Source organism: Anneissia japonica, unplaced genomic scaffold (assembly GCF_011630105.1).
Source record: "Anneissia japonica isolate Jap-2015-1 unplaced genomic scaffold, ASM1163010v1 scaffold287864_len1152817_cov193, whole genome shotgun sequence".
Classification (NCBI taxonomy): domain Eukaryota; kingdom Metazoa; phylum Echinodermata; class Crinoidea; order Comatulida; family Comatulidae; genus Anneissia; species Anneissia japonica.
In genome coordinates, this window is record NW_022710960.1 from 936594 (window position 1) to 963062 (window position 26469).

A 26469-nucleotide genomic window follows, 5' to 3' on the forward strand; every position below is an offset into this window, starting at 1 on the left:
AACCAATCAAACAACGCCATATTACATGACCTTCGGAATGACCTCTAGCTGTGATGTCTACACGTACATACGTTCTACCTGTGTGTGTGGTGACAAACAAAACGAAGCACATCAATATTGTACGATCAAGGCAACAAACTCTCTCGAAACTTGATGAAACACAGTAACTTGGTGACATGTTAATTCATAACTTGGCCTAGATGGGACTTTATCAGATTCTTATTTGCCTACTTCTACTTATTACATTCATTACGCCTTATGTTTTGGTAAGCGGAGGTAAGTTGGTTCCACCCTCCCGTTGAATGATGTTTTTGATCGCGAATGTGCTTCTGCTCTTGGGTTAGCCTATCAGTGCAACCGCTAGGCTAGGCTTACTGTGTCAATAAGCCTACTTTAGTACAATGGCTGAACCTAGCGGCTAGGCATAATTTCAGGTTACATCCTGAAACTAATAATCGATCTTATGCTCTGTATTTTCCAAGGCTGGTCTACAAGTCAAGCACCATCGATTTTCTTATGATAGCTAGGCCTAGGATAGGCTAGGCCTAGGTTGGGCGATTTACTAGGCCTAGAACTGTTTGTACAGCTAGGCCTAGCTGGGTAGGGCCTGAGGTATGAGAGCCTATCTAGGCCTGTCTGTAGGCCTAGAGAGTAGCGAATTCCAAAAATTAACGATTGGGTTTGTTTTAATTCATGGTATCATCATGATATGATTTTTTGAATGATTTCCATGATGACGAAGTTGTGTGGTAACCGGTCAAAATGACAAAAAACCAAAATGCCAATAAGTCAAAACGGCAATGACCAAAACGGCAAAAAACCAAAAATGGCAACACTTTTAGACCAGAACTGCAATGGATAATAAGTCAAAACGGTAAGACCAAAACGGCAATAACTCAAAACCCTCAATAAACCAGTTGACCATAAACAGTGGACAGCACGGTTAATAATTGAATTACAGAAACAAAAAGTTTGCTTAAAACGCCTTTTTTTTTAGAAGGGTATTGAAAGTAATGTTTTATGGGCGTTACCTTTAAAAACCCCCTCTTGATTTTGTACCTTATTCTTGAACTTTAAGGTGCTGTTAACTCGTATTTACCTCGGTTTGATGGTTTTATTTTAACTGCTGTCACTAATAACAAAAAAAGTACAACTCAAAAAAAGATTAACAGACCATTCTGATTCAATATTTATTTTGGTATATCATCAGTTCAGTTTATTTCTAATCATCAAAACATTGTACAAAACAGATAAAATTCGCACAAGGCAGGACAAAAAATATTACAATAAAAGATGATGCAAGGATGGTCAATGAAACTTTTCTTTAAAAAGTAAAACTTAATTCCAGTGTGGCACAACATAAAACCAATTATAACATGAAAATGTACAACGATTAATAATAATAATAATAATAATAATAATAATAGTATAACATACAAATTCAATAGTAAAAAGATTAGGGGAATCAAAATATAAAAGCAGTAAACATTTAAATAATTCAGACTTTAAAATACAGACAAAATGAGGCTAAACAATTTATGTCAAAAGTAAAAAAGCATGAAAGAAAAAAAAACACTTTAAATAATAACAACATTAATAACAATAATAATACACTTTAGGCCTAATAATAATAATAATAATAATAATAATAATACTGTAATAATAATAAAAATAATAACAACATCAACAACAATACAACATACAAATTCAGTAGTAAGGAAGATTGGGGGAACACAATATAATATACAATATAAAACCATTGAATATTTAAATAAATTAAAACCTTAAAATACAGATAATATGAGGCTAAACAATTTATGTCATGAAAGTAAAAAAAGGGAAAGAAAAAAAAAAGATAAATAACACTTTGAAATAACGAAATAATTTGTCATGGATGCGTAAAAAAAACAGGAAAAAAAAGAAAATTATATACTGTTGCCCGCACCCTGTGGTGCTTCAGTCTTGGCATTGAATTTTGCTCCTTTGCCGTTTTGGTCTATGCCTATTGCTATTTTGGTAGTTGACATTGCTGTTTTGGTCTGTTGCCATTAATTTCATCTAGTAAAACAATTTTATATTTTTGTTGATAAATAACAAAATGAATACAGATTGTAACTTCATTAGACTACCTTCATATAAAGGTTGAAAAATCTCCAAATAATACACTTCCCATTTCGTTTATTGCTGTCTGTTAACATTCTTTTGTTTTCAAATTAACCATAACAATGAGGGCTTTGTGTTTTGTTTTGTATGTGACACATCAATAGATCAGAATCGATGAGTAGTTGCCTTTTGTCATATAACAGTGTAGACAGGAAAGTCGATAATATTGCCCATTAATCAGTTTGTAACAACAAAGCCCTGGTTTTATGAGGACAAACATCGGGAGATATTTTTCACCTTGAGTTGCATTGTAAGCTACTGTAAGATTTGTCTTATGCATACTGTTTGTCTTCAGTATTATTATGATGAGTATTTTGTTGATATTGTTGAGTATTTTGTTGATTAATTGGTTAGTACTAATAGTAGTTCAATTTAATTGCAATTTAGGGGCACAGAACCTGCATAATAATCATATTTCGTTCTATTATTATTAACCATTTGAATAGGTGAGATTTTTGTACTCATCCGTCTATATATTTGATATACTGTATTTAAATTTTATATATTTTACCAGCCTGTTAGTGGCGATGATTCGCTGTTGGTCTGATGAAATGAAATAAATAAATAAATAAATATTTGACTGTATTATTACTATGGGGAATATTATGTTGATTAGTTGGTTATTATTAGTTTAATTTAATTGCAATTTATCGACGCAGAATCAGTATAATAATGATGTAATGGATTGGTAATGGTAATGGTTTGGGACTTGTAAAGCGCGTACTACGTGGTCTCTATGCGCTTAAGTTACACGAAAGAAAACAAACCAAAAACTAAATCCTAAAGTTTGACTTCAACTCCTATTGATATAGTATTTCTTCCATCTTTTATGATTTCTTTTTAGTTTACTCTACAGGTAGATATTCATGAGTAAGGCCAGGTCTCTTTTTTAATCCTTTGCAGCAACTTACTGTTCTATCCTATAGATAAATCCTAGTGGGAGCTCACCCACCAACCCCCCACCAAATAGCATGTTGTTGCAATTTAGCAACAAAAGCAAAACACTGTGTACATAATAATATACAAATGCATAGCAGAAGAAACATTTGAATCCAAGGCAGAGCCCCCAGCTATGGCGTCTGTGTAGTATAGTTACTGTAAATTAAGGCCAAATAAAAAAAATTATTGTGGTGGCCACACCCGGCCGACCCAAAATATTCAAAATGGAAAGTTGGCATTTTAGTTTTTTTTTGTTTTTTTTTTACATCAAAAAATATTTTTTTAATGAGCTAAAATGCTGGAATAGGCTTATCTTGTTACATTGTGACTGTGTTATGCGATTGAATTTTTTTTATTGGCCGAGTTGGTGTGTACGTGTGAATAATTAATTTTATCTTTTGATCATTCTGTAGGAGAGTGTTCTGCAAAGGATAATGAGAGAGCAGAGGATGAACGTGATAAGCTTGCAAAAGAAGCCATAGAGATACTGCATCGAAAGATAGACGACGATGAAAACGGGGATTTGGACTTGTATGAAAGCGATGAGGTATGATATGCAAATCAAGAATAATCAGCAGAGGGCGAACCACAACAAAGCATGATGGGATTGAAAAGGGGGGAAAAAACAACAATAAAACATACAATATTCCCTAATAGTGGCTAACGAAAGTGAAATTAATTAATTACAGTAAATTCAGGCTCCGGAGGAAAAATTATTTTGATTGTTGAACAAATGATTTTTATAAGACACAAAATGCATATTTGATGATAAATTCGGAAACGGTCAATGAAATACAGATTTTTGAATATTTAAAAATTGAGGGAAAAAAGGGAAAAAAAGATGGTGCACTATCTTTCTTTCCGCTTTTTTCCCAGTCTTTAAACATTCAAAAATCTGTATCTAATAAACCATAACTGTTCCCGAGTTTCTTGCCAAATATACTATTTATGTCTTAGAAAAATTAGTTATACAACATATAACATTTTTTTTCCTCCGTACCTGTAGCTTGCTTTAACATTTTAATGATGAATATTAATTAATAAATAATGATTTTATCAGTTTCTCCGTGAGGAGCTTGAGTATGGAGGAGATTTTGAGCGTCATGAATCATTATTTAAAAAGGATCAGCTGATCAACAAAGAAGACCTCTGGAACACGTGGAGTGCATCCCAAGGTAAGATAGCATGATTCCCCCATTACAGCAAATTAATTCCACTAAGTCGGTTAAAAATAGGCCTACTAATAAAAATGTATTGAGTTTTCATCATTGAAATATAGAATTAGTTCCGCATTCTGATCAATCAATCAATCAATCTTTCTTTATTGCAACTTTGAGATGAATTTACATATTCTTCAATAGTATAATTTCAATATAACAAAAAGGAAGCATACAAACATCAAGAATAAATCACCTTAGAAAAATACAAGATACAGCAGGGAAAAGAACCATTATAACAATGTAAGTTAATTACTAAATTAATTGTAAAACTATAATTAGAAATAACTATTATACAAACATCACTAATTTTAAGTTTTATTTCCCAATTTTTATTTTTCACACCCCTAGGTTGAAACCAGCATGCCTCTGCTATACAAAATCCCAATTGTAAATTGCAAATGTAAATTTAAGAAGTAACAATAAACTTTGTAATCAAGATCAAATGGGTTGTACAATCCGTTGCCTTTATACAAATTATTGATTGTTATGGTTGTATGCAGTATTTATACTTATATTTCACTTTTTTTCATAACTTAAGGTACTATGCAGATTCATGTATTAACTATTATATATTTTTAATACATAAGTTTTTAACATTGTCATATTGTTGGTATGTTATTAGTTTTCTTTTAATACACCATAATGTGTACACCATGTTAATGTGCAAGATTATTACAGTGTAAGCATTGTTTGTTTTTATAATGTAATTTCCTTATTCCAAGGTTGATGTATTTGATGCGGTTTGCCTAAATGAGAATAAATCAAATCCGAATATAAATCTACTAAATATAGGCTTCCAGTAGAAAGATGCATATGTCTAACTGCTTTACTATGAAATATAATTGTAATCTATTGTATCCACTTATAATTCACTTTAACTTGTATGCTATTAGTACTGGATCATTTATTCCAATTTCTTTTTGACATTGCTATGTTTCGACTTAATATCAATTCCCATAGTGAGAAGAAACGAAAGTACAACAGAGTAGAAGCTGGCCAGACCCTCTATATTTAGGCCTAGAGTACAGTCAACTGAATTTGAATTTAAGAGTCATCAAAGTGTAGTTCAATCTAAATTTCATGATTTCTGAAAGATATCAATTATTAATTATGATGAACAATGGCTGATAAAAACAGAATCTTTCTATGACACTACGTTTATTAAGAACAAATTTAGCGTATATAAGTCTGATCATGAGGTTTCAAAATACATCATAAGGCCAAGTGAAAAAAAAAAGTAGTTTCTCATTCTAATATGGTCGATGGGAAACAGCTAGTACTTTCTCACGTTTACCAAGTAGACACATTAAAAGCAAATAAAAGAAACACTAGCCTTCATTTATACCATGTATCCCCAACCACGAACGATCGAGAGAGGAATTTTACCGATATTAGCAAGATTTTCGTACATTTAGTAAAATAAAGGAAATTTAAAAAAAGAAAGTTGATGAGGCAGAGAAAATGAATGAAACTAGTTTTTTTTTATTTGGCCTACAGTAGGCCTACAGTAAACTGTCAAGTTTTTTAGTGTCTATGTCATTCTGAGTGGTATGTTTCTAGACAATGGGAAGTATTTTAAGAATTGAATCGTCTTCCTGTGCTCTGCCTGCAAACCACAAGCCCTAATGATAGGCCTAATCACTAGTAGTACATAAAAGTATATTTTAAGAAATAAAGTGGCATTTAAAAAAAATGTTTGTTAAATAACAGGGCATTTGTGAGGTCTCCTGTGCTCTGCCTGCAAACCACAAGCCCTGTGATACTCACTAGTAGTACGTAAAATTATATTTTAAGAAATAAAGTGGCATTTAAAAAAATGTTTGTTAAATAACAGGGTATTTGTGAGGTCACATCTGTCAATAATGGAGAAATATTTAATGGAGCTCTGGCCACACTATCAAAAAACTGTTGTATACTACTCTATGCCCATATATAGTCATGATGTGGCTATATATGGTCATGATGTGACCATATTTAGGCATGTTGGGGTTACATGTTTTTGTCAAAACAAAGTTTGATAGATTGGATAGGGCTTAATAATATTGCACTGTATATTTACAATGCAGTACTGGAGGCATATTGGCTATTTGAATCTCACACATGTTTTAATATTGTTCTTTTTTATGGACTTCCGTTTTGTTTGTGTTAATATTTAATTATATGCCAGGTGTTTTAATGGTTTTGTCTATCTCTCTTTCATTAAACTGTATTTGTGTGTAAATTTGTTAGTTCTACTGCAGTTCTACTGATGTTTCTGTGGTACAGTGTAAGCCCAGCCATTTTGAATACAAATTTGGTCAATTTGGGATGGGGAGGGGAGTGGGCTTACACCTGGGAAATTCCTTTTTAATCAAAAGGCAATTTAAAAAATAAAATTATTTTTTCTTATTTAACAAATAGGTTTGCCAAAACCAACCAGACAGAGGAGAAAATAGAAATAAAATTTTATTGTTGAATGTAAACAGTGTAGTAATGGGATGGTCAAATGCTTTAAATTTATGTAATTATGAAGAAATATATATTATTTTTGTGGTTTCAAAGAAGTGGTGGGAGTATAAAAATAAAGAAAAGCTTTCATTTTTTTCCCCTTAAATTTATAATTTTTTCGTGGTGGTGGGCTGATTACTCAAGAATAAAGTATTTTTTTATTCAAAATCATCATTATTGACTCAAGGTGGGTTCGTTAAACAAGGTATATAAAAGTCTTGCCTTGGTCGTCATTGACAGATATTGATGTATCAATTGACATTATACCAGTAGTGACGATTATTAGTTTACTGAGACAGATTTTAAGCAGATACAGCGTGATAATACATTTACCTTTAAACTGTAAAGAACAGTAACTATGTATATTGTAGGCTTATCTTTTATCAAACATACAAACACAAGCAGAGGGAGAAATCTACCTTGTTTGAATACTTGTCCCTTTGACCATGCTTGAATTTGTCACTTTGTAGAAGCTTGTCAATTTCAAGGCTGGGTTTCTAAAGAGCCACTTGTGACAAATAATTTCAAATTATGAAAGAATTTCTTGTTCTAAGATAATTTCACTCACTCTACAGACAATTTTCTACTATTAGTTATATTGTAAATTGTAAAATTATTCAATATCTGAAAGCTGAAGTTTAGTAGTAAAGACTAAATTTGATTATGGTATTAATATGAAGTAAACATGTTTTAATATTTCACTACACAGTACAAGTAGCTAGGTCTACAATTGATTTGTGTATTTTTTTTTTTTATTAATAATTTGTTGAACATTATTTCATTCTTATCTTCTTGCAAAAACAGCCTTATGAAAAACACCAATATGGTGATACAAGTTTTCTCTGTTTTAAAATAAAGTTGTTATATTATTTTACATTATAATTTTAAATTTTATATCTTATATTCCCGCCCCTCCCCCCTTAAATTAACTGACAGTTTAAGATACCGTATATATTTAGGCTGTTCCAATAACAAGAAATTGAATTCATATTAATAATTTTTCTTTTATTTTTTAGTTTGTAACTGGACTACAGGTCAAATGGTTGGCTGGCTCGTAGATCATCTTGACCTCAAGCAATATGTTAACACATTTGAGGTCAATGCAGTAGATGGTAAAATGCTACCTAGGTAAGCGTGCTATAACAACTGTTTAAAGTTGTTTTGTTTTTATTTAAATATTATATAATTGCTTGTGGACATTTATTTTTAAAAAAAATCAAAATTTAAGAATTTAAGTGTCTTAATAGGAAAAAGTAGTAGATGATGGTGATGGGGTTGATTGTAATAATGATAATGATTATGATGATGATGAATCAGTGCTGAAAATGAGTGAATTTGAGTGAATTGAAATATCAAAATTTAATAAGGCAGATAACATGATCCACCCCCTCCCAGGGATTATGGGGTGGGGTCAGGGTTGCTATGCTACCATTTCATTCATTTCATTTCATTTAGTTTTTATTGTCCAATTTTAAAAGGAAAAGCAGAGTGAAAACAATTCATTGCATATTTAAAAATATAAAAAATATAAAAAATTGTACACACAGTAATAATGAAAAATAAAAATATGGCATGATTAGTTTGTGGTTTTAATTTTCTTGATGTTTAACTTTAAAAGTTCCTGCTAAAAACCTTGTTTTTATCTATCATAAAAGTAATTCTTGACTTGTTTACATAATGTATGTAGTCTGTTTTCGTGACATTTATAGTGCAGAGCACAGAATATAGCTAAGCCAAATGTCTATTTACACAAGTGTCTGTGAATGAAGGACAAAGTAGGTGTAACAATAGAAGAGCAACTAATTTTTTTGCAGCATAATTTTTTTGAATGAAAAGATAACATTGAACAAAAAATTACAAGGAAGATTTTCATATATTAACCTAGAAATGTGTTTAAGGAAACATCATAACTTTCATGAGTACATTTGATTTTAACATTTTTTTTTATAATTTGTGCTATAAAAAATTTAAATAATATTATTATTACAACAATTATTCAAATGGAGGACAAAGTTATTTAAAATAGCAATTTTACAAACCATTCAGTTACGATATTGATAAGATTATTAACAATTTTAATATTATGGTATTCTCGTGTAGAAGTTTTTATTCCCTACTGCTAAAGCATGCATTCTTGATATTTGAAACAAATTGACGCAAGTTACAAATTTTGATAGATAATACTTAAATTATATGTTAAGGTAGGGTTGGTTTAATCTTATGTCCGAAGTAGGCATGTCCCTCAATACACATCTAAATTACAAAATACAAACCCAGAAAAATGAACATATATGGCACACAGTACAGTAACCAACTCCCTCTCTTTCATTTTTGCTTTCTTAATACTTAGGCAAAATGATTATAAATTGTGAGAGACAAGAATGGAATTGATGGTCTGATAGAAATAAATTTCCAAAAAACGTTTTTTTTTATGGTCAACAAAATCGGAAACACCTGTGTGTATACCGGTAATTAATTATAGCTCATTTCATGGGATTTCTTATAATTAGTGTACTTTCAGCTTAAATGTCAATATAGTGATATATGAATAGTTAAATGAGTACTGGATGAATGAGTGAATACAAATTTGTTGAATAAATGAATAGACTATTGTTAAAATGACTTCAAATACAATTTAACATTGCATACTACAAGAACTAGAATCAGAAATGCCAACTGCACCCCCCCCCCCCCCACCCCCCCACAAACATAGCAGAAAATTAAGTAAGTTAAAATTCTAAAAAAGTTTTTATTGGAATATAAATTTAGCTCCGCTTTTTCAATTTTCAACCCCCAGTTCTGCATTCTCAATTTCCGCACCCCAGAATGAAACCAGCCTAGGCCCCTGTCTTTTCTTATTAAGGTCTGTCTAATAAAACTATCAATTTGTGAACAATATCAATGGTTTGCCTAGTTATAGGCATAATGATTCATATCGCATCCAGGCAAACATGATATTGTCATATTACTTCCATATATGGCAGGATCCTGTTATATCATACCCATATATATGGGCATATTAATGGCATAGAAAGCAGGAATGATTTATTTTCTCAACCTTGAGGTTGGGGGTTCAATCCCTCATTGTGCATTTCACTTCCGTCATCAAGCGAGGTGTCTGCGTTGCTTCTCTCCTCCCAGTAGAATAAATGAGTTCCTGGTGGGGTTCCTGGTGGGGTTGCCTGCCCCCTGCACTAATTACAACAGCAACAGTTACAGCATCTGACCACCCAGTGATCAGGGGAAAAAAGGGGCTTCATATCTAAATAAATAAATAAATGTGTTTTTTGTAGATAAATACAAATTAACTATAATTTCGCTTGTTCACAGACTTGCTGTCAACCATGCACAAATTATACAAAAAGTATTGGGAATTTCAAATCCAGTGCACCGGCATAAGATCTCCATCAATGCAATGGATGTAGTACTGTTCGGCCCGCCCAAACGTGAGTATTTTATTCAGACACAGATACTGTGTATGCTTGTCTAATTTTCTATACATCCATGTAAATCGAGATTTATACTTACTGAAACACTGACAGCTGTCATTGCAGTGTATACAGTATGATGTACGCAGTTTGGGTTCTACGATGTACATTCAGGGCTCAGCTGTCCAGTGGGGAAGGGAGAGTTCTGTCATTGCTCTATGATGTACATTCATGGCTCAGCTGTCCAATAGGGGGCTCTAATGTGGCTCTAGGATGTACAACCAGGGGGCTCAGCTGTCCAATGGGAGGAGGTTCTGACATGACTATAGGATGTACATTCAGGGGCTCATCTGTCCAATTTGGGTGGGAGAGTTCTGACATGGCTCTAGGATGTACATTCAAAGGGTTAAGCTGTCCAATGGTGGGGGGGGGGAGGGTTGTCTGACATGGCATGTAGCATTCAGGAAGCTCAAGGGAGCTGGGGACTGAGCTCCCTCTCGCTTGGAAACCATAACAATTTTAATAGGTCTTTAAACATTTTACTTATTTTCCTAATGATAAACTTATCATAATCATCATCAGCTTATCGCTATTTCCAGTGCAGTTCTTATGCTGTGTACATATTCTAGGATCCCATTATTAGAGATAAGAACTCAATGCCCATAGAACCATTTTGTATATCCCACTAATTTCATAGAGAATCTGCTAATGAAATAAATAGAAATATTATGTAGATCAGTACTAGTACACAAAAGCCAATAATAATAATAACAAACCTAATAAAAAATAATGACGACGTTAGTGGCAATTACAACAATGATAATGTATTGTAATATTTCTCTTCAGAAACCTCGGCATAATAAAGCCAATAAAGTTGGTATTGCCCTAGGCTAATATTCTCAAAACCTTGAAAAATTAGGGTCATCTATTTTTTTTAAACCAAGACTGAGCTAGAAGTAATGAGTATGTCTAGGAACAGGGCACTTTTAAGCCTTAATTGCTTAATTTGATTCCTTAACCATTGTGTATGAGAAAAATGCCAGTAGGATAAAATGCCAGTTTATGAATACACACGACAACACTATATAACAAAATGGTTTATTCCACTGTTGTGTTGTTTATTTCTACTGGCATTTTTTCTGATTTTTGAATGTTAACAGTATAAAAAGCATTTATGCCTACGACTGAGAAACTACAGTACTTCTGAATGCACAAAAGAAACTTTAGTTCTCAAGGTGTTTCCTTCTAGTTTAATTGAATTTTACTAGCAGTTTCACAGATGTCTTCATTTCCTTATAATTGCTTCCTGTGTTATGTCACATTAAAGAAATTGAATACCTTCAGTTTAAATTATAATTAAAATATTGTATTGAATGTATAATGGATTTATATGAAGTGCATTCATGAAGTATACTTTGATCCATCAATATAGGGCCTATAGTTTAATGATTTTACAATTTAATATTCTTTTCAGTAAGATTTCTATAATTTAATTTTTTTGTCATACTACATAAAACACCATAAAGTGAAAAAAAAAAAAACATCTGTAGCAAGCAAATTAAAATATGATAATTTTACATGCCGACATGACCTCGTACTCTTGAAAAATTATTAAAAACTGAAAATTAAATATCATTACCATGGTTAACTTTGGTCAGGACTTAATACAAGAATTGAAATTACTGATAGAATTACATGACAGTCAGCGTTTTTTTTCTATTGTACTGTACCTCACTGATGTGGATACGTGCAGTAAATGTTCTTTGAACTTGATAACTGTGTTAAATTTGTAAATGGAATGATTGCTTCCTTCCAGAAGCATATAGTGGGTCATTGAGGAAAGCATGGTACACATGGCATATTCCTAAGCATTGTCTACACTACAAGCGTGGGAGCTGTTTAGCACAGCAGGAACAGTTTGGTTTCCCAAACTCGAGGTCGGGGTTTTAATCCCTCGCTGTGTATTTTGCTTGTGTCTCCTTGAGCAAGGCACTTTCTTTGCATTGCTTCTCTTCACCCAGGAGTATAAATGGCTACCTGGTGGGGTCGCCTACTACTGCCCCAATATGGCAACAACACATAAGCATGTGGACCCAATGACCAGGGAAAATATAGCGCTTCGTATCCTAAAGTAAAAGGTGCTATATAAATACCAAATAACAAACAAATAACAAAATAACACTATATCAACTTTTCTTTGACAAAAATCTGTTGTGTGCCCATGTAGTCATGATGTGCCTATATATGGTCATGATGTGATGACATGACCATATTTAGGCATGTCACATGTTTTTATCAAATAAAATTTGATTGTCTGGATATGGCTTTGGTAAAATTTTCCAAATTTATGTAAATTTTTGAGCTGAAATATTTTATGAAATCACAAATTTTTAAAATAGGTAAACATTCAGAAATTTACAATTAATTTATTTAAATTTATTTATAGTTTTTATTATTTATTTTGGATTATTATCGATCAAACAGTTTTACATTCAGAGATTTGTTTTTATTTCTTTTTTTTTAACATGGTATGGAGACATTTATATTTGTAGAATAATGCATGTATGTAATTATACAGGTATTGATTGTTTTGGATTTCAAACATGTGCCCATGTAGTCATGATGTGCCTATATATGGTCATGATATGATGACATCATGACCATATTTAGTCATGTCACATGTTTTTTTTCAAATAAAATTTGATTGTCTGGACAGGGCTTTGGTAAAATTTTCCAAATTTATGTAAATTTTTGAGCTGAAATATTTTATGAAATCACAATTTTTTAAAATAGGTAAACATTCAGAAATTTATAATTTACTTATTTTAATTTATTTATTGTTTTTATTATTTATTTTGGATTATTATCGATCAAACAGTTTTACATTCAGAGATTTGTTTTTATTTTTTTTTTTTAACATGGTATGGAGACATTTATCCTTGTAGAATAATGCATATATGTAATTATACAGGTATTGATCGTTTTGGATTTCAAACATGTGCCCATGTAGTCATGATGTGCCTATATATGGTCATGGTGTGATGACATCATGACCATATTTAGTCATGTCACATGTTTTTATCAAATAAAATTTAATTGTCTGGTCAGGACTTTGGTAAAATTTTCCCAATTTATGTAAATTTTTGAGCTGAAATATTTTATGAAATCACAAATTTTACAATTTATTTATTTTAATTTATTTATTGTTTTTATTATTTATTTTGGATTATTATATATTTTTATTATTATATTTTAAATTTTTAAAATAGGTAAACATTCAGAAATTTACAATTTATTTATTTTAATTTATTTACAGTTTTTATTATTTATTTTGGATTATTATCGATCAAGTAGTTTTACATTCAGAGATTTGTTTTTAGTTTTTTTTTTAAACATGGTATGGAGACATTTGAATAATGCATGTATGTAATTATACAGGTATTGATCGTTTTGGATTTCAAACTCAAGATTCTACAATAGTACAATTACCATTTGTTGGCTACCAACCGAGTATTAGTGTGTCAGCCAAGCTGGTGTTGATGCTCATCCTTGGATTTTCTCATTAGTTATTCCATAATAGTGTACAAAGTTAATTGATAAATCGTAATTCTCAAAAATAAATATTTAATGAGACTTATGACAGTAATTATAAGATATTAGGCCAAATAAAAAAAATTACTGGTTTCTCGTTTACTCGTTCATCCATTTTCTCTGCCTCACCATTTTTTTTTTTATTGCCTTTAATTTATAAAATGTACAAAAGTCTGGCTAACTCACATCAGTAAAATCCTTCTCTTGATCGTTTGTGGTTGGGGATACATAGTTTAAATCATGTCTAGTGTTTCTTTCAATGGGTCTACTTGGTAAAAGCGAGAAAGTAGTAGTTGTTTCAACCATTTGAGATTTGCCATCTCGGAGTAAAAAAAAAGTGTCCTTATTTCCTTTTTTTCAAAATATTAGGACGAGAAACTACTTCTTTTTTTACTTGGCCTTACTGTGATCATGCTGTATGGCGTAGCATATATTTGACATTTGTATCAATAATAGTGCTTGAGCAAAAGCCAATTTTTTTCTTACCCTTGAGTACAAAAGAAAATAATGGAATGAATCCCCACATATTCAGGCAGCACTCAGTAAAACAATGGTCCTAAATACGGCAGGCGATTCCATAATATCCTGAGGGTAGCCTGCAGCACTCAAGAACATAATGTGCCTGAATACGACGGGCGATTCCATTATTTCATTGAAGGTATCCTGTTGTTTTGTCCATCATATTTCGTATCATCTACCATTCAGGGCAAAAGATCAGATAAATCTCCATTGGGGGAAAGTAAGCCTGAAAAAACCAATACGGTATGCAACTGTTTGTGTTAATCCTACCTTATTACATTAAGCATACATTCCAAGTTAGACAAATTTACAGGCGTGAGACTTTCGATAATTCCACCCCCCCCCCCCCCCCCCCCCCCTCCCCCCCCCCTTTATGCGTTGGATTTTGGTCCTTAAGCCTGAGAACGTGAGGCAGCCTTTGCATGCGTTGAGCCTAATGCAGAATGCTTTAGACTTGGTATGTATGCATTTGTCTTATTTCCAGCCAATTAAATTTTATTTGACAAACACGTATGACATGCTTTAAAATATCACAATCATATTATTATAGACACATCATGATGTATGAGCATACAACAAATTTGTCAAGAAAATTTTATAATCTAAACATAACTTTATGTATATCTCAGTGTATTTAGTTTCCATTCTTAATATAATCATAACATGAAGGAAGTTATATTAGTAATTTCCACGGCAACTGTTTTCACACCCGTAATCATAATGGTGTCTATAATTTGAATGGTTAATGTACTTGAATAAAACTTAATGTGTTGTGCTTAGATGATCGATCAAATGTTACTTGAGAAGATTTCATCTAATGTGTGCTCAAGATTTGTAATCTAATATGCTGTTGGATTAATGGATCATTCTGTTGTACACTTTAGACTTAGAATACAGCTGAAAAAAAAGAACTGAAAATGAAAGCTTATGCAAATCACTAGAGAATTTTGTCAGTTGGGTCATCTATGTTTTTCTTCTTTATTTTCAAACGTGTACAAACCATACTCTTTTGTGACCCCTAATGGAGTACACAATAAAATGTTATTAGTTGAGATTCTCCTTTACAAAAGAAGCATACATACTGTAACTGCCAACCTACTCACCATTAAGTATATATTTTCTAAAAATGAAAGTGATGAAGAAAATTGGATGAAAGAAAAACAATTACAAAACAGTATAATGCATACATTTACATAGTATTGGGTAGATCTACTCAAATTCATAAAAACAAAGTCTTACAAAAAAGAGTAGCAAAAATAATTCTGAAAAAAAGAAAAGATGATTCAAGTACACAAGCCTTGCAGACCTTAAATTGGGAAAATTTAGAAAACAAATTATATAAAAATGAAGCAATAACCATGTATACTTCATTTTTTATTACTCGTATTGTATATAATTTTGTCTTTATTGTGATATTGTATTTGTTATTACTTTCTATACTGTTATTTTCCAATCTCAATGACAACACAGCCTTGTAGAATAACACAAGCCTTCCGTGTAAAAATAAAGTTTTAATAATAATAACAATAATAATAATAATAATAGTAGTTCCTAGGAAGATTCAACAGCTGCATAAAGCCACTAATCATCCATGATGTGAACCTCCACCTAATATTTACTTAAAAATAGATTTTACTATTGCACACATATACACTATATTAAAAGTTGCCTAATTAAAACTGTAAACATATAGTATATACAAAATTATATATTTAAAAAAATCATAAATTACCTCTGCCAAGGTAGTTATGCATTCATTGCTATATGTCTGTTAGCAAGATTATGTAAAAAATAATAAATGGATGATCATAAAATTTAGTTGTATGGTACAATAATCAAATAAAGACACCTTTCAATTTTCAGAAGTGGTCATGGAAATCCAATTGTTTACCCTTGAGCATGCAGTAAAAGAAAATAATGGAAGTGCCCTACATAGGCAGCACTCAACAATATGCCTTAATACAGCGAGTAATTCCATTATTTTCCTGAGGGTAGGCTGCAGCACTTAAGAAAATATTGTGGCTGAATACGACGGGTGATTCCATTATTTCATTGAGGGTATGCTGCAGTTTCGCCCATTATCATGGCCTGCATATTGTTAGTATTCGGGTGCAAGACGAATGTATGCACTCTATGGAGTGACTATTCTAGTTATAAATCAATCGATCATTTTTTATTTTGATTTTTATTTCCACAGAGCATAATAGTTACATAAAAGACTGGACACTAGTAATCTCAGTGGTTCTTGCTGTTGGTGGGTGTTGGTTTGCATATGTACAGCATCGCTACTCTCAATACCATGCTCAGCAAATGATGAAAGAACTTGAAAGTCTTCAAAAGGCAGAGGATTCCTTGAGAGAGTACCAGGAAAGGTATACAAAACGTGTTTGCTTAACCAAGTTCTTGTAACCTCAAAAGCTCTGATGAGGGCAGTATAATATAGGGTAGCTCATCCAGCAAAGCTGATCCTTGGAGCCCATATAGTAACAAAGCACACAGAATATATATTGTATATAAATATAAATCTTTGAGACACAGAGTTATATAAAAATAATTTAAAAATTACATAGCAAATCACAATTCAATTTTTAAAATCTGGGACCAAAAACCTTAATACAATGGAAGGCAGACCAATGAAAAGAGAGGCAATCAAGATTTAAATTATTTTAATGATGTAATTAATAAAAATAAGTATATTTTTGTAGTCTTTCTATATGATATTATTGTAATTTCATTGTATAATGTTGCCTATCTTAATATTGTATTCTATCATCTTAAAGCGCATTAAACAGAAATCTGAAATTGCGCAATATAAATGAATATTATTATTATTATTATTTTATATTATATTTATTTTATAATATAACCATTGAGACTGTACACCATCTGTTTTGTTGATTTCAGGCTGGAGCGTGAAAAGAAAGAGCATCAGATGACTCTGCAGGAGAAAAGTAAAATTGAAGCTGAATTAAACGCGAAGGCCAAGGAAGTAAAAGAAAAAGAATTTACCGATGGGGATTCTTCATCAGAATTACAGGAAAAATTGCTGAAGGCTAGAGCTGACTTTGAAGAGGTAGGTCAGATTCATATCAGTGGAATTATTTAATAGCAGAAGAAGATACCATTATCAATTTGCAATCATCAGCATTATTATCATAGTTTGTTGGTTTATTTATTTAATTTATTTATTTATTTATTTATTTATTTCCAAAAATCACAACCACCAAAAAGTTTTGAGAATCAGAATTTTTTTTCATGTTTTTGTATTTTTTAGAAGAAGATATATTGAAGAACATTTCTGCAAAATATCAATCACTAAAGTATATTAAAATTATTTTTTTAATACAAATCTTATAATAAAGTATTGATTTTTGAATTTTTTGAAGCTGTTTTCTCAAAAAGAAGCTAACATCCAATTAATTAGATATTCATAACCTCACTAATTCTCTTAAACCAATTTCCATGACATAAACAATGAATACTGAATATTGAATACTGAAATAATTTATTGTCCAACATAAAAGAAGGAAATGCATTTGAAAACTGGCATTTTTTTAAAATCATAGCACTGAATATTATAATATATAATTATTATAACCAGTGAAAAATTTAAATATATTAATGTATTCAAGAGAAATCAAATTTATATACAAAATACATATAAAAAAAAACAATACATTAAGAAGTAACACATTATACAATCAGTGCGACAAGCATCAATCTCGAACTCCCGATCTTCCGATTGAAAGTCCAATGCCTTATAGACTGTGCCACACACTTAAAGAAGAATCCATGTAGCATCTGAAAACACCAACAACTCAGTTACGAATTTTCCCGAGTTTGCAAAAGTCAGCCAAATTTTATAGGATTTATATAGTGCACATATCCAGAAAACTGCTGAAGGCTCTTTTTTCCTTGGTCATTGGATACATAATCAATCACGCACAATGTGCTTCCTATTCTGCCCCCTGAGGAGTATTCCTAGTTATGCGTGTAATCAGCACTACTTATTTCATTCCAAATTATTCACCTCCTACCAGGTACCCATTTATACTCCTCGGTGATGGGAGGCGAATGCACTTAAGTGTCCTGCCCAAGGCCACAAGCAGTGTGAAGAGCATTGATCTTGGCGACGTACCCCCACCTTCTGATTGAAAACCCAATGCCTTATATGCTGTGCCACGTGCTTCATTATCGTAATTATCATCATCATCATCAGGGGCGCAGCCAAAGGGGGATTTGAGTGGGTCCTGTTTCTCTCCCCCCCCCCCCACTCAAATTAGTCAAAATTTTTAAAAATGACAAATCAATAATCCAAAGGTTTTTACCGCTACTGGCAGTTACATTTGCCATAATCAGGCCGAAAAAAATACATTTTTGTGTTGGCCATGTTTTGGGAAAATCCCAAAAATGGGTAGGTCGGTAAGAAAACTTTCTTTTTCTTCTTTTTTTAAACCATAAATTTGTTTACGCTTAAAAAGTAGAAAATACACAAGTAATACAACAATTTTGGATCCGCATCACTTACCATGCATCCAAAATAGGCTATGCCTTGGGCCCCCCTAGCCTAGTCCAAGGCTATTTCATCCTTATTACTCATTAAAAAAGAATATTGTTCCTTGTAGTCCAAAAAAAAAAAAATACATAAAACAAATCTAAAATGCTGACCCTGAATTTTGTAAAATGTGGGTCGGTCAGGCGTGGCCAAAACAATAATTTTTTAAAATATTCTGATTATGTATGGTAAATGATAGGTAATGTGAAAAAATATAATACATGAAATAGCCACCCTCCTTTTATGATTTACAGAGTAACTGAAAGACCCTTGCCACCTCGACCCTGTGCACATGCCATGTTGTATATGTAAATCTAGAATGTAAAATTCTATATTAGAACTATCTATATAAAGATATCTATAGAAAATTTCCCTCAACCGGGGGCCCTTGTCAGCCCCTTGGTCCCTAGCCTAATTGCTTGCACGGATTGACCCTTCAAATTCTACTCTTGCTGGGCCCCTGATCATTATCACCATCATCAGTAGCAGCATGACCTTGGATATATGTAGATAAATTATTGATAAAGTATGAGTTGTATTTATTGTACAGTAATGATTGGCATACATTTAACTTAACTCAACATTAGTGTAACATTACTTATGCACAAATTATTATTGTTATTTTAAGATGAGCCAAGGTTTTTTCAAGCCGTCGGCAGCATTACAACAATGGCTTCAATTAACATATGAGGTTGAAGTACGATACTACAACACTAAGAGAACTGCAGCTGAAAGGCAGTTGATGACAGCAAAGGAAGTGGTATGTGTACCCTTTTTTTTTTCTTTCTGACTTGGATGACATCACATCATGACCATATATAGGCACATCATGACAATATATTTGCATATATTTTATATACTGTATTTAGGCATGCAAAACAAGCACCAAGGATTGTCAATAGTGAATATATCACTGATATACTTGAAGGTGACAATCCCTTTTACAAGACAAACATACACAGGAATTGAACCAAGGACACTGGGATTTGAAGGCAAGCATCTTAACCACCAAGCTATTCGAATCCACTTTATAAGAGAGGTGTTACTTTGAAGATTTTAAGCGCTGTCTAGACACTCACATTTTATTTCACAAAAACATGTGACATGCCCAAATATGGTCATAATAACATCACATCATGACCATATATGAGGCTTGCCATCCCAAAACCAGCATTAGCAACCAAAAAGTAAAAATTGACTTTTTAATTGGCGCTCCTGATGCTTATTAATTTTTACTTTTCTCGTTCTCAAATCTTTTTTATATTGTTTGTGCATGTTGAGCATCGAATAAATTTAATCAATCAATCAATCAATTTTATTCTCCACATTATAAGCTTTCCATTGATGGGTCATTTACTGAAATTGACTTACTAATGACAATGTTATGAGTAAAAGTATGATGGCTTCTTTGAACTAAAGTATACAATACTGCCACTTTATGTTAATAATTACTCAGTTCAACAATTAGTGACAGTACACTGGTTTTGGGATTGGGAAAAGAAGCCCATCTTGAAAAGAAGCCCCTGGTCTTAATTTCAAGATAGCATCGGCTTCTTTTCGAGATAGTACAGTATATACACTGTACATGAATTTCAAAAAATAAAATAAATTAAAAACAATCTTGGTTTATACAGTAGTTTAGGTGATTTAATGTCAGTTAAATACACTCCATGATACAGATTGATGTTACAGTGGCCGTATTTATTGTTTTATAGTACAAATTCAGAAAATTTACAGTACTCATTTTGAAAAAAAGCCCCACATCTTTACTTTGCAAAGGTAGCCTCGAATAGAAGCCCATCTAAAGGTCGCAAAGAAAAGAAGAAGCTTAGGGCTTCAATTCGAGGTTTTACGGTATAGGCACATCATGACCATATATTAGGCACATCATGACTATATATGGGCATACAACAGTTTTTTATCAAAGAAAATTTGATAGTGTGGACTGTACTTTTGTTTTTTTAGTTTAGTTTTTTTTCAGCTTTTATTGATAATTTATATTTTCCCATCTCAATTTTATCACAGACAGTACTGTACATTTAAAGCTAGGAATTGTGAAGATGCAAATGCCCCTTTAATCCCTGTGGAGGCTGAGAAGGTGATGAGTCCTTCGCTTTCTAATTAATCTCCATTCAGCAGGCCTGTAATTTAATTGACACTAAAATTCAGGGATTGTTAATCTAACCATGCATTCAATTCTTAGCTTATGAAGACAAACATGTCACAAGGCTCATTTTAACCAACTGCATCTCAAGAACAAACGTTGTTGAAGCTCTGCAATGTGTATGGCATTTGCTTTCTGCTAAAGAAGCATTTGACATTTAGTGATGAAATAGTCTTATATAAAATAATTTCCAACATAAAGCCAATGCTATACAAATTATAGAAGTTGGTACACACTTAAGGATTCTGACTAATGCAGTAACATTGTAATACATTATCTTAATGTTGTCATTACCGAGCTGCTGTGAGCATGAACGTTGTAAGTGGTTAAAGCAGAGAGAGAGTCTTTATCCAAAATATAATTACATTAATTGCATTATTTTCCAGAGCTTAATGGGATCTCCAAGGCCTTCATATATTAACAAAAATGGAAGGATGCTTGAATTAGTTAATTTTCTTTAATTATATTTTTAGTTTAATTGATCTTGTAATTGCTTTCTATGTAATTTTAAACAATTTTAATGTACTAACATACTCGCAGTTCAGTTTTACTGCATTGATTTGTTGAAATAAATAAATCTTGAAATCTTGAAATTTTAATGCACCATTAAAAAGTTATTAAAGGTTTACCATTTGTTTTAAAATCTTGCGGAGGGGAACCTAAAAAATTCATTAAAAATTGTTTAATATGCCAAGAAGGATGGAAAGGTAATAAGATGTATTTGTATCTTGTATGATCGTTTGATGATTGTTTGATGACCATGCGATCAAAGTCACATGATTGTGTGGTTATATTCATAATCACATGATCAGAGTCACATGATTCTAACGATATGATCATGGAATCATAGTTACTCGCATGATCATGTGATCATAGTCCCAGAAATTCAATTAAACTCTGTTGAATAAGTGAATATACATTTTTAGTGATTTTCTTAAATTTGTATTTTGCAGTGTGAAAAAATACGAAAAAAAAGAAGTACGTTTTTGGGATCATTTAGGATAGCACATAGTGGTACACTTGATGATATTGATCAAAGAATAGTTAGTGCAAGGTATGTATTATCTTATTGGCAGAAATATTTAAAAAATTGTTAAAGTGCAAGGTACGTATCATCTTATTGGCTAAAGTATTTTAAAATAGTTGAAGTGCAAGGTACGTATCATCTTATTGGCTAAAATATTTTTAAATAGTTGAAGTGCAAGGTACGTATCATCTTATTGGCTAAAATATTTTAAAATAGTTGAAGTGCAAGGTACGTATCATCTTATTGGCTAAAATATTTTAAAGTAGTTGAAGTGCAAGGTACGTATCATCTTATTGGCTAAAATATTTTAAAGTAGTTGAAGTGCAAGGTACGTATCATCTTATTGGCTAAAGTATTTTAAAATAGTTGAAGTGCAAGGTACTGTACATGTCATCTTATTGGCTAAAATATGAAAAAATTGTTAAAGTGCAAAGGCACGTTTCATCTTATAGGCTGAAATGTTTAAAAAATTGTTGAAGTACATAGAGTTTGATAATTTTTAAATCGTATGTATGTGTTTATTAAATATTGATAATTATGAATAAATATTTATCCACCATACTCAATCATTCATTTCTACAGATCATCTTTGCATGAAGTAACCTCTGACCTGAAGGAGCGTCTTCATCGGTGGTCACAAATTGAGCAGTTATGCAACTTTAGTATTACAAACAATAATGGATATAATGCCTTGCGTTTAATGTTATTTGGCTTAGAAGGTTTGTTTCTTTTTTATTATAGGATTTATATAACATATACAGTATACTATATCAGAGAAAAATCTCAAAGCACTTTCCCCCATGATGTCCCTTGATACATAATCAATTACTGGGGAGTATTTGTACCTAAAAATCATATGCCACATGCTCCTGGTTAGGAATCTAGGAAGCATTCGTTAAAATGTTAAATCTCTGTCTCGTGATAACATTGTGTAAACATTACTAATGTTAATGAGAGATTCTACCATTGTCTTTAGATTCAGTAAAGGTAGCTGAGTCTACATTATCTATGGGAATTGAGGAAGGAGATGAAGATGTTCCACCAAATTACCTCTCAGTTACAGGTATGTCATTTTTTGGTAGCTATGTGTAAATAGCTTAAAGGCAATCCTATACCTTTGGTGTGCGATGTACTTGAGAATGTACAACTTTGATGCTGAGATTATAAATAGCAAACATGTATACGACAGGCATGTTGGTTGAACATTTGGCATATAGTTGTTGACCGTCAGGGCCACCTCCTGTCCTACACCCACCTCACCCTTTTTGAAAGCGAAAAAAAAAAAGAAAAGAAGCAAAGAAAAGGAAATTATTGATAACCCAAATGAGAATACTTTTGGGCGTCTATAAAACAAAAATTCGCTTGGGCATGCTGGGCCCCTAGGGTAGTGTTGTCTTTTGATCAGGGCCCCCCCCCCCCTTTCGGACATCTGGATTAGCTCCCACTACGATAATATGAAAAAATGACATTTTGAGCCAATGTTATTCCTTTTTCAACTTGTAAACATGAAAATGGTATAAATACCAATGGCAGTAAATATCAGTTCCAACAAAATGTTGAAATCGGCGGTAAACATCTTAATGCCTTTCTATTCCTTGTGTATTAAGCAGGTGGTACAATGACGCCAAGCAGCAGCAGTTCCCAACTGCTCAAGTTAGACAATACCCTGAGTGGGAGCTTACCAAACGTGTCTCGTAAGCCAGTGTTAGCCTCACCAAGCGAGGATGTCACATTCACATTAGGGGACGAAAGGTAATAAGATACATTTTTACCTTGTATGATTGTGTGATCATGTTTTATGACCATGTGCTCAAAGTCACATGATTATGTGATTATATTCATATGTGATTATTTTCATATCTTAACTATTGTAAATACCATCACAATTCATCTTTGCTGCAAAGATATATTATTATATGAATTTTATTAAATGAACCATCTATCTATCTATCTATCTATCTATCTATCTATCTATCTATCTATCTATCTATCTATTATCATATGAGCATAGTTACTTGATCATGAAATCTCAGTTACTACTCACATGGCCATGTGATCAGAGTCACTCGCATGATCATGTGATCATAGTTTTATGATCATGTGTCAGTCATTTATTCATAGTCAGATGATCATAGAATTCCAGTCACTCCCATGATCATGTGATCATAGTTTTATGATCATGTGTCAGTCATTTATTCATAGTCAGATGATCATAGAATTCCAGTCACTCACATGATCATGTGATTGTTATTATTATTATTATTATTATTGTTATTGATATTATACTTTTATTGATATTATGGTTATTGTTCTGATTGTTATTATTTTTTATATAATTCATGTGTAATTTTAATTATTACCCTGTTCTTAATTTGATTTCTGTATCTGGGTGGGCTATAGCTATATAGGTAGTTGTGCATTGCACTACTAACTTATTTAGCCTCCCCCACTCATATCTTTGTGATGTTGTTATCTACTTTGTATATTGTATGAGGTGGATAATAAAGATTCTAATATTTCCATTTCAACTCACATGATCATGTGATCATAGTCTTATGACCATGTGGTATTTAATCATAGTCACATGATCATATAATTTGAGTCACTCATGTGATCACAGTTACATGATCATGTGATCATAGTCTTATGATCATGTGGTCATAATCATTTGACCATTAGTGACATGATCAAGGAATCACTTTCATAAAATAATTTTAAATAGTGGATAAGTTTCAGAACTTGCTTATTTTTAGTGATCAGACAGGAGGAAGTGTTTCCTTACCTTCATCAATATCAATGAACTTAGGCCAGCAAAGATCTACAACAACATCGGTTCTTAACTCTAATACATCCAACTCACGACCCAAGTCGCTGCCGATATCGCATTCTGATGGCTCTTTAAGGGAATTAAGCAATAGTAATGGAACATCAGGGAAAAAAGGTAGAAAAGGTAAATCAGATCTTAGAAGAGTTTTAAAAAATACTTAAGCAATGTTCAAACATGTTTTGAAAGTTCCTTCAAATTTTTTTACCAATTTTCTTACCACTGAGAACACAAAATAATGTATGAATTATTAAAATAGATAATAATAATACAGTGCTCAAATATAAAAGATCATGATGTTATACATTGGATCAAACATAGTTCATCAACAAATGTTCCTTCATCTTGTCATCAAATGCTGATAAGATGAGGACTAGTGTTGTTGTGCATGAGTGTGAAGAATTAGATGCTTGAATCAAATATGGCTCAATGACTCAGTTGGCTAAGGAGTCTGCATAGACAGAAGATCCAGGGGTTCGAATCCTGGTTGGGGCATCTATTTTTTTACCCGTGCATATTCCTCTTATTTAATGTTTAAAATTAATTTTGATATAATTTTAGCATTACCACTAAATGGTACATATATACATACATGCATACACACACACATATGTATATATATATATATGTATATATATGTATATATATGTGTATATATATATGTATATATATATATATGAAATTATTATTTGATTATGTTTCAGATGCTTACAAGAAAGCAAGCAGGGGAATTTTAAACGAAGAAGACACAATGTCGATTGACGGATCTGAAACAGAGGGTGAAGTAAAAAAGAAACGAAAAATTAGAATTCCAGTTTTACATAAAGTAGAAAAATTAAAAACCTGCTAAAACCACCTATTCTTCATGTTAAAGCATCGTACGACAATTATATGACAAATCCAAATCCGCTGCCTGCGAGCACTAGACCACGCGATGACGCCTGCTGATTGTCAGTGGCAGTCAGATTGGATCGTTAAAAAACGATCCATTGCGTACGCGTTGTGGCGTTAGGTTCAATATAGAATAGCGTCAGCCAGATGACTGTCTGCCTAGTGGATGCCTTTCATAACACACAACAAATGCAACTTAAAATATGTGGCCTCACTCTTCATATTTGTAATATTAGAAATGTATCAATTAATTTTGATGAGTGATTAGTGTCTATTCCTTCTATCTTTTTTTTTTTCTTACAGAGAACCAATTTGATTGTGTAATATTTTCTAATAATTAGGAAATGTATCTGTCCATTTTAATTGCTGTATTTTCTCATGTACAATGCATGGGATACTACAATACTAATTTTCATATGCATTTTAACGTAATCTAGAAGCCAAGTGTTTTGAAATTTTAAATTTATTGAAAAATTGTTTTGAAACACCTTGAGTTTTTTGTTTTGTTTTATAACTTTTAATTCGCTAAATATTCCATAAATATATCAATTCCAAGTTGTTTAAATTTATCCAATAGGAAGGCCCTATATTGATTTTTATCCTGTTTTTTAGCTTTTCTGTAAGACAAAATTGTGGGGTGTTTTTTTTTTTTTTTTGAGGA

At 32.0% G+C, this 26469-nt stretch overlaps 1 protein-coding gene across 2 annotated transcripts; it reads left to right on the plus strand.

Annotated features, from left to right (window-relative positions):
* Positions 1-96: 96 nt before the first annotated feature.
* Positions 97-26469, plus strand: LOC117107189 (stromal interaction molecule 1-like). 2 transcript variants are annotated; one of them, XM_033248794.1, is made up of 14 exons: positions 97-276; positions 3516-3649; positions 4163-4277; positions 7826-7937; positions 10140-10255; positions 16545-16719; positions 17252-17420; positions 19531-19662; positions 22020-22120; positions 22676-22812; positions 23070-23156; positions 23701-23845; positions 24847-25043; positions 25622-26469. In XM_033248794.1, the coding sequence occupies exons 1-14, from the start codon at positions 201-203 to the stop codon at positions 25765-25767; spliced, it is 1842 nt and encodes a 613-aa protein (XP_033104685.1). In that variant the 5' UTR covers positions 97-200; the 3' UTR covers positions 25768-26469. The 2 variants fall into 2 exon arrangements, with proteins under 2 accessions (XP_033104685.1, XP_033104686.1); XM_033248795.1 differs by having other exon boundaries at positions 23704-23845; positions 25622-26468.